The sequence below is a fragment of the Meriones unguiculatus genome, chromosome 6 (genome assembly GCF_030254825.1).
Source record: "Meriones unguiculatus strain TT.TT164.6M chromosome 6, Bangor_MerUng_6.1, whole genome shotgun sequence".
NCBI lineage: Eukaryota > Metazoa > Chordata > Mammalia > Rodentia > Muridae > Meriones > Meriones unguiculatus.
Genome location: NC_083354.1, coordinates 38,239,757 through 38,252,611, shown reverse-complemented (window position 1 = coordinate 38,252,611; position 12,855 = coordinate 38,239,757). Strand labels below are relative to the sequence as shown.

Sequence of the window (12,855 nt, the reverse complement as noted above, 5' to 3'; positions counted from 1 at the left end):
AAGGAAAGAAAGGCAGTATATAGGAGTCTTGTATTGGGAACGGACAGGACTTCTCACCGTCATCACTGATATATCAGCTTCTCATACCTTGTTACCACAGCACATGGTTTCTCTAAAGAACAGGTGTGTGTTCCTGTGTTACTCTAGGCTATGTGTAATCCAGGATACCTGTTGCTGCTTAGAAGGACAGAACCATGTGAAGCAGCCTGCTGTATCCATCCCTTCCTGCTTATTTGAGGATCTCCCCTGTTTTCCAGGTGCCGACTTATTAAAGCTGACAAAGGAAGATTTAGTTCAGATTTGTGGTGCAGCCGATGGAATTCGGCTCTATAATTCCCTGAAGTCAAGGTAAAATGCTATAGGCTGTTCTGCGTGAGCTGAGAATGGGACCTTCTCTGTGTGGAGGATTTGGTGGGCAGAATGTGTTTCCACGCTAGGTTGGCGTGTGCCTGTGTGCGCCACCGAGCATCGGCAGCATCGTGCTCACGAGAAGACTGTTTTGTGTACACCTTCAGGGCAGGCACTGATGAGGGCAGAGGTAGACTAAGACTGGTAGCAATGCACATGGGCAGGACTGATTTCTTGAAGACGACTGGGTTTGTTGCCAAGAAAACAAAACTTCTAATTTAGGTGAGCTCTACAGAATCTATGGTTTTCAAGGTCATGATTTTTGTTAAGCAGTTATTAAATGTGAACTTGTAACTGTCAGTTAGAATGCTAGAACTGTGACTATGCTGGCTCTGAGACCCACTGCCTGCCATTGCTGTCTCTAGATTTGTGTGCTGAGAGTTTAGTGAGCTCGAGCCTTACTGATTTCAAATTGCTTAATCAATCTTGAAACTTAAATTTACCAGCATCTGACAGACCATCTCAATGGTTTAGAGTCTGGACCTGTGATAGTTGGTGTGAGGTGTGTGGTTTTTATATTCTTATTAGAAAATTATTTATATTATGAAATAACACTGTAAAGTTCTCATAAGGAAAAAAATAGACGGTAGATTCCTGTAGCTGTTGATTGTACGTGTGCTGAGGCAGCTTGCACGCATAGCCTCATTGATGCATCTTCTGATTGCAGGTCGGTTAGGCCCCGCTTAACCATCTATGTCTGCCAGGAGCAGCCGAGTAGCACTGTGCTACAAGGGCAGCCACAAGCTGCAGGCAGTGGAGGTGAAAATGGCAGTGGGACACCCTGCGGTGGGTACTGAGGGCACTTCCCTTCCCCTGTCCTTCCTAAGGTCGTCAGACATGAGCTGGATAACTGCTGTGGGATTGCTGAGTTACTGCTACAGAGTTGATAGCAGCAGCTGTAGGGCCACGTCCTTGGGAAAGGAGAGGACGAGAACCTTCCTTTGTTCTCAGCTATGCATGCTGTACCTCTTTTATATGGCTTCTCTGCAAGAAATGCCCAGAAGCTGCACAGTAACTTGAATGTGCTGTGGCCTTTCTGGAAGAATGGAACATTGCCAGCTCACTGGGGAAATGAGGGGTCTTCTTTCTTCCTCCATTTCACTGACTAGATTGGGTGGATATATGGGGATTCCTGAATATCGCACGTGATCAAAGGTGGGTCTGTGTAGCAATCTTCCCAAGTGTAGACCCACCTGACATGAGCATCCATTGTGTTCCATGCAGCCTGGAGGGTGGGTGCTGAGTCTTTGGTCAGTGTTAGTACAAGCTGCATAGTTACCCTCCAACTAAGGAGGGCTTCTTTGCCCTGCAGATTTATCCCAGTTACTGGACAATATGAAGCAGCCTGGCCTCTCTGTCTTCTCTTCCCTCCCTCCTTTGATTATAAAAATTTCGGGAAAGGGAGAGGCTAAGACACGGTCTTACTAGGTAGTCTAAGCTGGCCTCAGAGCTGCCATTCTCCTGCTTCATCCTCCAAAGTACTGGGGCTACTGCTGTGCATCACCACTTGCTCTCACTTGGATGATGGTAGTAATGTCCCTCTTCTCATGTTCTGAGACAGAGTAGCTGTGACATTCAGCTTCGAGAAAACAATTCTAGAATTGAGAGAGGTAGTTCCTTACCCTGAGAGTAGACAAAGCTCTGAAAAATACTGCTTCAAGGCATGGACAGAAATATAAGACAGTGAATTTTGAACAAGGCCAGGACTGTCCCTAAGGAAGAGACTTCACTTTCTATATCCTTACTTTTCATAGGGTGTGTCTCTATTTCTTTTAACTTTGTATGTATATAGGAGGTGACATAGATGATTTTTTTACTCTTAAATCCTCATTTGAAGGATTATTGGCTCAGACTCCTTTTAGATTTCTTTTTATGCATCATTAGAAATACATTGTTGAGCTAGGTGGCAGTGAAGCACACCTTTAATCCCAGCACTTGGGAGGCAGAGGCAAGGGAATCTCCATGAGTTCAAGTCCAGCCTGGTCTACAGAGTGAGTTCCAGGACAGCCAGGACTACACAGAGAAACCCTGTCTCAAAAAACAAAGAAAGAAAAAGAAACACATTTTTTAAACAGTTTCTTTGTGACGTAATTTATACAACAGCCTTCCCCCCCCCCATTGTGTCTGCAACAATTTTAGCCCATGTATATATATTTTTTATCCTTTGCTCCAATCCATTGTAAGTTCCATTTACCCTGAATATCCTGATCCCTGATGCTCTTCTTACTCCTCAATATATGAGGCTTTGTTGCAGAAAAGAATATAGTCACATCATTTTATTATACATGAACATAAATAATGTGTTCTTAGACTTCAAATAGGTGGGTAGAGAATTTAAGGGGACAAAGAAATGTTACCATGTCCCTGTTTCTAAGTTTGAATTTTCTGTGCCAGTTTGGAAAAGGTAGGCTGTATAGATCAAGTTTAAAACAGATCAAACATTATTGTTAAAATGGCATTTTTCTTTTTTTCAGTTTATCATGCAATCTACTTGGAAGAAATGGTTGCTTCAGAAGTTGCTCGAAAACTTGCCTCCGTGTTTAATATTCCTTTCCACCAAATTAACCAGGTTTACAGACAGGGCCCCACTGGTATCCACATTCTTGTCAGTGACCAGGTAAATCAAACAGTCGGTCATCACTCTTCCATTACACTGGCACTCGTGTGTATTGTCACAACTCTAAGAGATGCTGCTGACCTCTTTTGCAAGTAGTAATAGTCATTTTTAAAGAGGAGGGATCAAAATGGCTAAGAACTTACAATCAGGAGTTACAGTGTCCTAGTAGCAGAAGGAATACAGTCAAGGAGAGTGGACTGGGCTTCCCCTAACCTTTTTTAACTCAGATACTTACAGGGATCTAAGGTTTGTGGCAGACTTTGGTCCTTTCTGTGAGGTGAGGTATTAGGTATCTTCTTTTGTGCATTACTGGAAGAACAGCATTCTAAAAACATGTAATATTAGAAGTACATCCTACCCTGCTCCAGCTATGTTCGCTGACAAGCAGTGGCAATAGGGAAACAGCTTGCGTAATGTTTGAGTGAGTATCATCCACAGGACCTGGCACAGCATGTCCCCTGTGGCTCACGGGTAACAGGTGTAAACTTTTACTATCATTCTGCTGTCAGGAATTATTTGCATCTTGTATTTGTGTAAAAAAGATGCATAGATTATGTTGTAGCCCTTTAAGTATAAATTTAAATCATTTCTGGTGAGTTAAGGACTGATGGCTCTTAATTACACTTACACATCTGCTTTGTCCCTCTAGATGGTTCAGAACTTTCAAGATGAGAGTTGTTTTTTATTCTCCACAGTAAAAGGTACTTTTTATGTGTATGTGCCGTGATGTGTTGTGATCATGAAGGACATCGTGCCCTGATTAGCAGCTCTTCTGTGTCTGTGCATATTCTTGAAAAAGATGTCTTTGCTAATTTTAAAAGGGGCTGGAACATGGAAGAACAGTATTTTTAGTGTTTGTAATAGAAATTAGCGAGCAAATATAGAAAGGGTCGTTTTTTCTAGATGACTAGAAACAAACACTGAGTCCATTCAGCTAGTGTTTGCTGAGCATTTTGTCCAAGACAGCACTCTGCTAGTGGTTGAATGGAACAGGGGTTCAGGGAATCTCACTGTAGTGGAAAAGAAAGAATTGGCCACAGGCACAGAAGCTGACCAGTGTCAGGTGCCATGAAGGAGTAAGAAAGTGTAAGGCTTGTGGGGGGGGGGGGTAGCATGGAGCCTTACAGAGGCTCTTCTGAGGAGGTGGCCACAGGGCTAGCCAAGGGCACAGTGGGACTGTGCAAAAGTATGCACTTAGCTTCTGTGAGGCCTGGAAGACGGCCATGCAGCTGCCATGCAGGGTGAGGGTGAGCAGAGCAGAACGGAGTTAGGGAGGGAGGGAGGCCCTGCATGCACTGATAATGGGTGATGGTGCTCATTAGCTCTTATGGGTTGGAAAGTCAGTGAAGTGGGTTAAACACAGGAATAAGATTGGGTTTTTCTTCGACTCCAACTGTGGAGACAGTTTATAAGATTGCAAAACTGGAGGTAGGGAGTCCATGTAGGCAAGAGGCAAATGAAGTATTTGACGTGTGGACAGTGCCCATTGGGTGTCCCTGTAGTGGCTAAGAGCTGAGCAGGCTGTACAGAACTAATTAGGGAGCAGTGTGGAACAAGGTCCAGGCCAGGTCAGCTCAGCTCCAAACTACAAGGTTAGAAAAGGGAGGGCAGACAGAACATGGGTTAAGATCAGTTAATAGTCCCATCCCCTAGAAGAGGAGCTCTTGAGTCACCTGGTAATGGCTCTAGAAAGGGGCTCCCTGAAAAGATTGAAAATAGAGTTTTGCTGTGTACCTGACTGGGATGTATGCCGCTGGCTATCAAGCTACCAGCATTCTGGGGTGGTGCCTCCCGTCGCACCCGTTCCCCGCGCGTGTGCAGCAACAGTGAACTGGCCCCTGCTTTCATGCAGAGACTTCTTTAGCTTCAAGACTAATGGGTATTTGTAGCATTAGTTCTCACAGGGTTCTGTCCAGTCTTACTTTCCTGTTTGTGAGACTTCATCCACATGAGAACCTTCATTTCTGTCATGAGGCCATTAGGCAGTCTTGCTGTATCTACCTCTGAGGGTTCAGTTTCCCAGAAAAATAATAACTAAAAATGTGCAGCTACAGCAGACCCTGTAGGCTGCCTGCACACTTGTGCAGGGCTTTCTCAGCTCTGCCCCTGTGCAGGGCTTTAGCCTGTTTTGCCCTAGCATACACACACACCTCACCCTGTAGAGCCGGTAAGTGGTGGTGCAGGGCCTGGGCTCCCTGAGCAGTGTTCAGGGAGTGTGTCTGAGGGAAGAAGAGCTAGAGCAGCACAGTCAGCGTCTCATCAGGCTGCAACCTCTAAAGCAGACTGTACATTTCCATCTTTAATACTGTTTCTAGTCTAAGCTTATTAAAAGTTTTAATAAAACTTTTCACTTTTTTTTGCAGCTGAAAATAATGATGGTATTCACATAATTTTGAAGTGATACCTTATACAGACTGAACTCTATTCAGTACCAAATAAAGTCATGCTTAAAAGTGTGTGAAGACTGAATCCAAGAAGTCTTGGGATTGGATTTTACTGTGAAATGTTTCATATTGAAAACACAAGATGACCTTCCTAGTGAGCTGTAGGAGAGACAAGTCTCCTCATTGTCACTGCCACAGCCCAGCATCCTCATGAGAGTGAGCATGTCAGGTGACATGCAGCCAGCTCCCAGCCGTGGTGTGGGCACGAGTGCTCACTTCCCTAGCAGGGGCCAGCGGACAGAGTTCCCAGAAGCAGTCTCTGCTGGCTTTTTACACTGTATGCGGTTTGAAATGAATGTACAAACTCAACCGTGGGCATTTACCTTTCTGTGCCAGTTTGGCTTTTGTTGCCTGACCCTTATGGTGACCTGGGGAGGAGGTAGGGAGTTCCTGGGGGAGCTGCACTGCACTGATGTGGCAGTACTGGTCAGGTAAGAGGCTGAGCACCTTCTCAGAAGCGATCATGTCTGAAGGTGTACATCAGAGGGGAGCATACCAGACCAGGGAAGAGCCAAGCCGAGATGAGCAAACTGCACTATCAGCAGTACCTTGAGAGAGGTCAGTGTAAACCCTAATAGGTACAGAGACTTGGGCCTTTGGCTTCCGCTTCCATTTTTAGCATTTTAGTTTCTGGATTTCACCTTCTGAAACCTCCTTGCCTTTTAAACTCATGTATTTTCCTTTTCTCAGCTCCCCCATCCCCACACTCCTGGTCTCTAGGGATCCCCCACTTCAGCCTCCCACGTAGCTGGGACTCCAGGTGCACACTCACTTGGTCTGGTACCTGGTTCTGTTCTTTTGTTGGTGTTGTTTTGGTGGTGGGTTTTTTGTTTTTCTTTTTTTTTTTTTTTTTTTTTTCTTTTTCTTTTTTTTTCCTTTTGGGACAGGGTTCCTCTGTGTGGCTCTGGTTGTCCTGGAATTCACTCTGTAGACCAGGCTGGCCTTGAACTCAGAGATCCACCTGCCTCTGCCTCCAGAGTACTGGGATTAAAGGCATACACCACCACCTGGAAGCCTGGCTCTGTTCTTAAACATGTTTAAAGCCTTTTCCCAGACATTAGAACTAGGTGATGTAACAGGGGAAACAAAGTATTGTCGATAGCTTCTGACTTGCTGTTAAAGGGATCTTTGTTTTGTTTTTTTGAATGAGACAAAATTGCCTGTGGGAACACTAGATGTCATAACAAGACACTAAAATGTACCATAAACCCCCTTTTCTCCCCTCAGATACGATCATGAATATACAACACTCTGGTGATTAGCTAGGGGCTTTTAAGATACTCTGCGTCTTTGCTGCTTTGTCTGTAACAGGTGTGCCTCTTCACAGAATCACACATGCTGAACACTGCTCTGAAAGGAACTCTGGCTTTTCTCTTCCTCCACTGCCATCACCTCTTTTACCACTCACGACTGCTCATGAGGCCTGTGGCATATCTGAGTTTTAAAAAACTTCTTTCCATTTTAATGATGTAGCATCTCTGCCCATTTGCTCAGCTGCTGGCTGTGAATGTGCTTGTCTGACCCTTGTTGTTCAGGTGGGTAGGAATGATTAACTTTTAAGAGAAATCTCTTCCAGAAGACAAACTACTTCAGTGGGTAAAAGGCTTTAACGTCTTGTTTTATTCATACCAGGGTTTAATTACTTGCTACAAAGTCTGTCTTACTCTTCTCATCTTGGGTTTGGCAGTGCTGTGGCTCTGCAGGCCCTTTAGGGAGGGGGGGCATTCCCATCAGTCCTTCCCTTTGCTTTTGTGTGACACATGCTTTCTGTACCAGTCACGTATTGGGAAAGAAGTGAATTTATCTTCTAATTGTTTTAAGAGTTTTGCTTGTCTATTTAGCTTTCTTTGGATCTCATGATTTATGGAACAATAAATGTCATTTAATGCTGTGTGCTATTTTTGAATTCCTTATCAGGTTTAGAAGTGGGGGTGAAAGTACTTACAAGCTCCTCAGACTTGAAATTGCGCTGAGCAGCACAGAGTGCTAGTCCGTCTCAGTGAAACTGTATATAACCCACGGCACCAGCAGTTTGCTACTTTGGGTAATAGGATGTACAGCTCAGTGTAATAAATGTTTTCTGACTGTTTTGCAAGCGTGTCGCTCATTTAAATCTAAGTTGTACTAGTGTCATCTCAGGACACATGTAGTCAGGGGCTTCCCCGAGTGGCCTATAGTGTAAGGTTCACCACTGTGGGCTGTCTTGCTCATGCTCTCTCTCTCATACAGATTACCACAACGGGATGCAACTCAGGACAAGTAACGACAGGAACTGGCACACTGAGGAGACAAATGAGCCCTCTACAAGAGGCTCTTCGGGGCTGCAAGTGGAGTCATGGTCACTGACTGTCAAGTACAGCATCTACAACAGGCTGCACTCTAGCTCAGAAAAACAAGTTTTGTGAATCAGCGGAGCAAGGCTAGGAGACTTGCTTAGCAGCTTCTCCCGTCACCTCATTACCCCACCACACACACACGGCGGTAGTTTACATAACTGTGACGGCAGCCTTGGAACCAGAGGACACTGCAACACCCAGGAGGCAGTACTACAGTAAGCTAATGCTTGCAGGGCTCTCCTGGTGAGCTTCCCTCTCAGAGTGCAACTGAGGCAGGGTGTCTGCACTGTCCCTGGAGAGATAGAAAAGCTTGTCTTTATAGTGTGGGGGAGGGAGGGATGGCCGGGAAGGTTGGGCTACCATTAGTGCAGTAATATGGAAGGTGATGGTAAAGGTTGATGCCACTGAGCGAGCAGCAACCACAAGAGCAGGCAGGTTATGGTGCCCCAGTTCTGGTGACACGGATGCCTGCATTTGGAAAGTGGCCCTGCTGAGATCTGCCGCCTCTAAGTAAAGCAGTCAATTCCAGCAAGCACTGGGACGCTCTGTTCACTTTAAAGGAGCTCAGAGGGGCCAACACTTCACTCACTCGAGTTTTTCATGTGTGAAGCTTCAAAATAGTTCTGGTGTGATTTCTAAAAAGAGTAAGTTTTAAAAAACCACATCCATTCTACATGCATCTGTTCATTATTTTACTTGATTAAGTTATAAATAACTCAAGCCTTAATCCTGGATTTCTTCAAGGTTCTCCCAAATTTCTTACGAAGTGTGAACACAACTGGCTTTTTTCCTTTAACAAAAATGCACTCTATGCTGTAGCATATGGCAGAGCTTATAATTCCAATGGACTGATGAAAAGTGGGCTGCTTTTGTTTAGTTTTTGGTCCCAAGATTTGGGTATGACAAGTTGACACAAACAGAAAGGTGAAGATCCTGCCCCACCCAGCTTAGAGTCCTCATTTCTTTGGTGTTTTATGGAAATGTGTTAACATGCCTTTCACACGTTTCTACACATGAAACTACCAGCCATTCCAAGTTCCAGTACAGTCACATTGATGAAGGTGGTATGTAGTCTTCGAAGTAGTCCTGCAAATCAACAACAATTGCCATGGATAACAGTAAGCCGCTGGCTTAAAGATCAGGTAGAAAACCAGCAGGAAGCTCTTTTTTGTTCTGTTCAGGTTGTGCTAACACTGAAGGTCTGTAGGAGGCTGACAAGGCGTGTTGGGCTCATGTGCCTAGGCAGGTACCCACCTCTGCTGGGCTCCGGGTTGCGTGTGTGGTCTTGCCACGTGGTGACCGACACAGGCCTTGGGTTGGCTTGCTTCCTAGCAAGGTTAAGGTGAACATCACCAGCTGCTGCAATCTGCCGAAGGCTTTTAGCTGTAATGCTCTCCCCACGGAGAAGCTCGATGGGGAGATGGTGGAGCAGTCTGGAGGGTGGGGCTCCTGGCCTATGCAGCTGCTGTCAGAGTATAACACAACACCTGCACAGTCGGTGTCCACTACCTGCCACTGTTGGTGGAGGGGTGACTGGAGCAAAGTAGGCGTGGACTTTGACATGAGGAAGCTGAGCCTGGAAGGAGATGGGAAACGGAGTAGGCTGCCCTGGTATTAGGATTCTTAAATAACCTTTCAACTCTAGCCCATTTAAAATTGACTGCCTTAGAATTAGGCTGGTACAATGCTGTAAGCTAGAACTGCTCCAATTCATTCCCCCTTTACCCCCAAATCCAGCATTTTCTAAAGACAAGTGGAAACATTTCTCTCCAGTAGGAGGGCTCACCATTTCCAAGTGGCCCCATCAATGACCTTGGATTGATTTCCTTGGCTGGTAGCTTGAGAAGTTGCCAGACTAGATGGGACCCCCACCTCTCACAGCAGATGTCTGAGGAAGCCCAAGGAAGCACCTGTGTAGTCAGGCCAGTTTGCATAGACACACTAGACTAGAGAAGTGGGTGTCATTGTAAGTACATGTTTTGCTAGTGCAAGTGCATGCCACAGCTTGTGGGTGGAGGTCAGAAAACATTCCGGAGTTGCTTCTATTCTACCTTGTAGCGTGTTCTTGGACTCAGGAAGACAGGCTCGGCGGTGAGCACCATCCCCTGCCTAGCCTTCCCTCCAGATGTGGATGCCTGGCCATCCCTCCGTTGTTGAGGGCCCCACACTTACCCGCATGCGCTTGATGCCTGCACGGGTGACCTGCTGGCAGTCGTACAGCTCCAGGCGCTCCAAGCCCCGGCAGTGCTCCAGGTGCTCCAGCGCAGCGTCAGTGACGAGGAGGCAGTTGTCCAGCTCCAGAACCCTCAGCCTGTCGTGCCCACATGTGCTGCTGCTCAGGTGTAGGATCCCGTCATCCGTGATGAGCTCACAGTGGGACAAGCTCTGGGGAGGGAAGAAAGAGGACCTCATCTCAGGCTCCAGCTGGTGAAAGCCGGGAGAGCTGTCTCCTGAAGGGTGAATGAATGGAGGGCCGGAACAGCTGGAGACCATTCTTCAATCTAGGGGTTTCCCTAAGAGCAGTACAAAATGGAGGCGCTGGCAAGGCCTAGGTTTGCTCCACCCAGGCTGTGGCAGCTAATTTTCTTACATTTTTGTTGTGAGCCTGGCCTAAAAACCTTTTGGGGTCCAAGTTGGAAAGGGCAGAGTGCTCTGAGGCCCAGGCCTCTGGAGGCGAGTGTCAGGTGAAGAGTTTAGCAGGAAATAGTGGCTGTCCCTGCAGGCAGAGGAAAATGGGGCTAGGTCACAGGAGTGCTGGCCATGTGAGCCTCTCTTTGTTGTTGACATGTAAGGCATGCCAGTGCCACAGCAGACTTGTGGGAGTTCTTTCCCACCACCGTTTGGGTCACAGGAATCCAACAAGGGTCCTAGCCACTGAGCTTCTAGGTTTTCTTTTGAAAACCTGGGAATATGATGTTACCTCTTCTCAGAACGTTCATCAGTCCTGTTATACAATCCTGATAGTTCTTTAAATGTCAGGAAGAATTCTATAGCAAATCTGTTTATACATGTACATTTGGGGGAATTTAGAGATTATAAGTGAATTTCCTCAAGACGGATTTTGGGGTTATAGCAAATGAGTTATGTGTTCATTTCACCTAAGTTGTCAGATTTCTGTAGTTGTTCCTCCCATAGGCTGAGCATCCATAATGTGAAAGTTTGAAATTCTCCAAAATCTAAAAATTTTTTGAGTATCAACACAGTACCACAAGTAGGAAATTCACTACTAACCTCATGTGAGTTAGTGCCTAATGCACAGTGCATAGCAATTGGGAAAGGTGCAGGTGAGACACAAGATGAATTTGTGTTTGTATTTTTCTATTTTGAACCTACTGCTTCACGAATAAATGTGTATAATGAAACAAATCTGGAAAGCCCAAACACCTCTGTCCCAAACACTTTGGATACGGGGTGCTGGGTAGGCCTGGTGACAGCCCCATCTTGCTTCCAAAGCAGCAGCTGGCGTTGCTAAGATACTGCTGCAGTGTTTCTGTTCTCGGTTTCACTCATCTCCCCCATGTTATGTCCTTCTGATTTGGGCTTTGCTTTTTAGCAGCCTCATGGGGGTGAACGATTAAGTCATTGGAACCTTTCTCAAATGTAAGCATTGGTGTTGGAGTCTGCAGAGCGCTGTCTTCTTTAAACCACACACTGTAGTGTGTTGTACTTTTGTTTTCAGTTGACTTTACTCTCCTGAGTCTTCCTCCTTGGCTGCAGTATCTAGAAGCTTCTTTTGAGTTTCTACAGATACCCTTTTCTGTTGGAAAAAGCCTGGAACTTTACCTCAGGTTATCACTTGGTGGGGCTCAGGCCTTTCGGGGTGCCCTCACTGTGGAGCTCATTCTCTTCCCTCAGCCTCTGGTAACCATTGTGCTACCTTCTATCCAGCTGACTCTGACTGGCCGTCTCCGTGGAAACGCCTGCAGAGGGTCTTTGGAGGACTGGCACACTTCACTTAGTACCCTTCCTCAGGCTCATCCGTTTTGAAGCAAGTGCCAGGATCTTCTGTCTGAACAGCATTCTCTGTGTGTGGATGCAGCATGTTGCATTTGTCTGTCAGTGGGCATTAGGGTTGTTTTCCCCTTGGCTGCTGTGGAATAATACTGTGAATTCCAGTGTGCACTTCCGTCTCTCACGTCTAGTCTCTCTAGTTGGCTTGTGGTTTTTTTGTTTTGTCTTTGGACATAGCAGCAGCAGCATGGCTGAACTGGGCACTGCAGTTTGGGACATTCTGAGGATCCAGAATGTTGCCTTCTTAGTGGCAGGCTCCTTTTACATTCCCAGCAGCACTTCGCAAGGGTGCTGCTTTCTCCACGTTCTCCCAGCACTTCCTTTGAAGGAGATTCCTCCTCACCCCCTTCAGCACACACACAGGATTCTGAGCTGAGGATTCTGGGCCTTCGCAAAGGCTGGCTCTGCCCAAGGTTCCTTGTGAGGAACTGGCTTTGGTGGTTGCATGACGGACAGTGATCCGCTTGGACCTACAGGTACACTTTGCAAATTTGGGAGGTTTGGGTTCTAATTGTGATGTTGTGACTGTCTGAAGTCAGCTCTAAAATGCTGTCATGTTATCTGGACTTGTCCACCTCTTCTCATCTGAGTCCAGACTGTTCTGTTGTATCCAAGATACTCCGTGTCTTTTGTACATCTCGTTGCACCAGGCCTGTGGCAATGTTGCTGTGGGGTAATGCCCTGTTGTCAGCATACAGTGGGCAAGTCTCCATGCCCAGTGTTCTGATGCCCCTGGGCACAGGTAGGTGTTCAGACTCCTCCAAACAGTCCTGACTCGGGTGTGAGACAGCTGGTGAGGCTCCAGATCTAGACTCCCTATGTGGTCAGCAGTGATACAGCAGGTGGGGGCCAGCAGATTGTCACTCCTGGGCAAAGATGAAAGCCTCCCAGCTCTCCATTCACCCTGGACTGGCAGGGTAGGCAGCACAGGTCTGTTTGCGATTGCTGTCAGAAAGGCTTCTTAATAGTCTTTTGATCAGAAACAACAGGTTTTTGGGTTTTTTGTTGTTGTCCTGTCTCAGCATCTCTTGTTGTCAGC

The 12,855-nt window shown here is 46.3% G+C and overlaps 2 protein-coding genes across 8 annotated transcripts in view; one reads left to right on the top strand and one right to left on the bottom strand.

The window, feature by feature from the left end:
• The window catches only part of Ubp1 (upstream binding protein 1), a 49,097-nt gene extending 41,737 nt beyond the window's left edge, over positions 1-7,360 (top strand). For 4 of the 6 annotated variants that reach the window (XM_060385117.1, XM_060385116.1, XM_021635768.2 and 1 more), the window contains 5 exons: positions 258-348; positions 1,076-1,194; positions 2,883-3,025; positions 3,675-3,726; positions 5,389-7,360. In XM_060385117.1, coding sequence (XP_060241100.1) covers positions 258-348; positions 1,076-1,194; positions 2,883-3,025; positions 3,675-3,726; positions 5,389-5,426 — 443 coding nt within the window. In that variant the 3' untranslated portion in view covers positions 5,427-7,360. Of the gene's footprint in view, positions 1-257; positions 349-437; positions 1,049-1,075; positions 1,195-2,882; positions 3,026-3,674; positions 3,727-5,388 lie in introns of those variants that run through there. The other 2 variants (XM_021635767.2, XM_060385115.1) reach the window with 2 other exon arrangements.
• A 1,715-nt stretch (positions 7,361-9,075) lies between these two features.
• Positions 9,076-12,855, bottom strand: part of Fbxl2 (F-box and leucine rich repeat protein 2) — a 38,260-nt gene continuing 34,480 nt past the window's right edge. The window contains exons 14-15 of one of the 2 annotated variants that reach the window (XM_060385118.1): positions 9,978-10,190; positions 9,076-9,408 (exon numbers count right to left, since the gene is read on the bottom strand). In XM_060385118.1, the coding sequence (XP_060241101.1) occupies positions 9,274-9,408; positions 9,978-10,190 (348 nt within the window). In that variant the 3' untranslated portion in view covers positions 9,076-9,273. The remainder of the gene's footprint in view (positions 9,409-9,977; positions 10,191-12,855) is intronic. The other variant, XM_021635772.2, reaches the window with a different exon arrangement.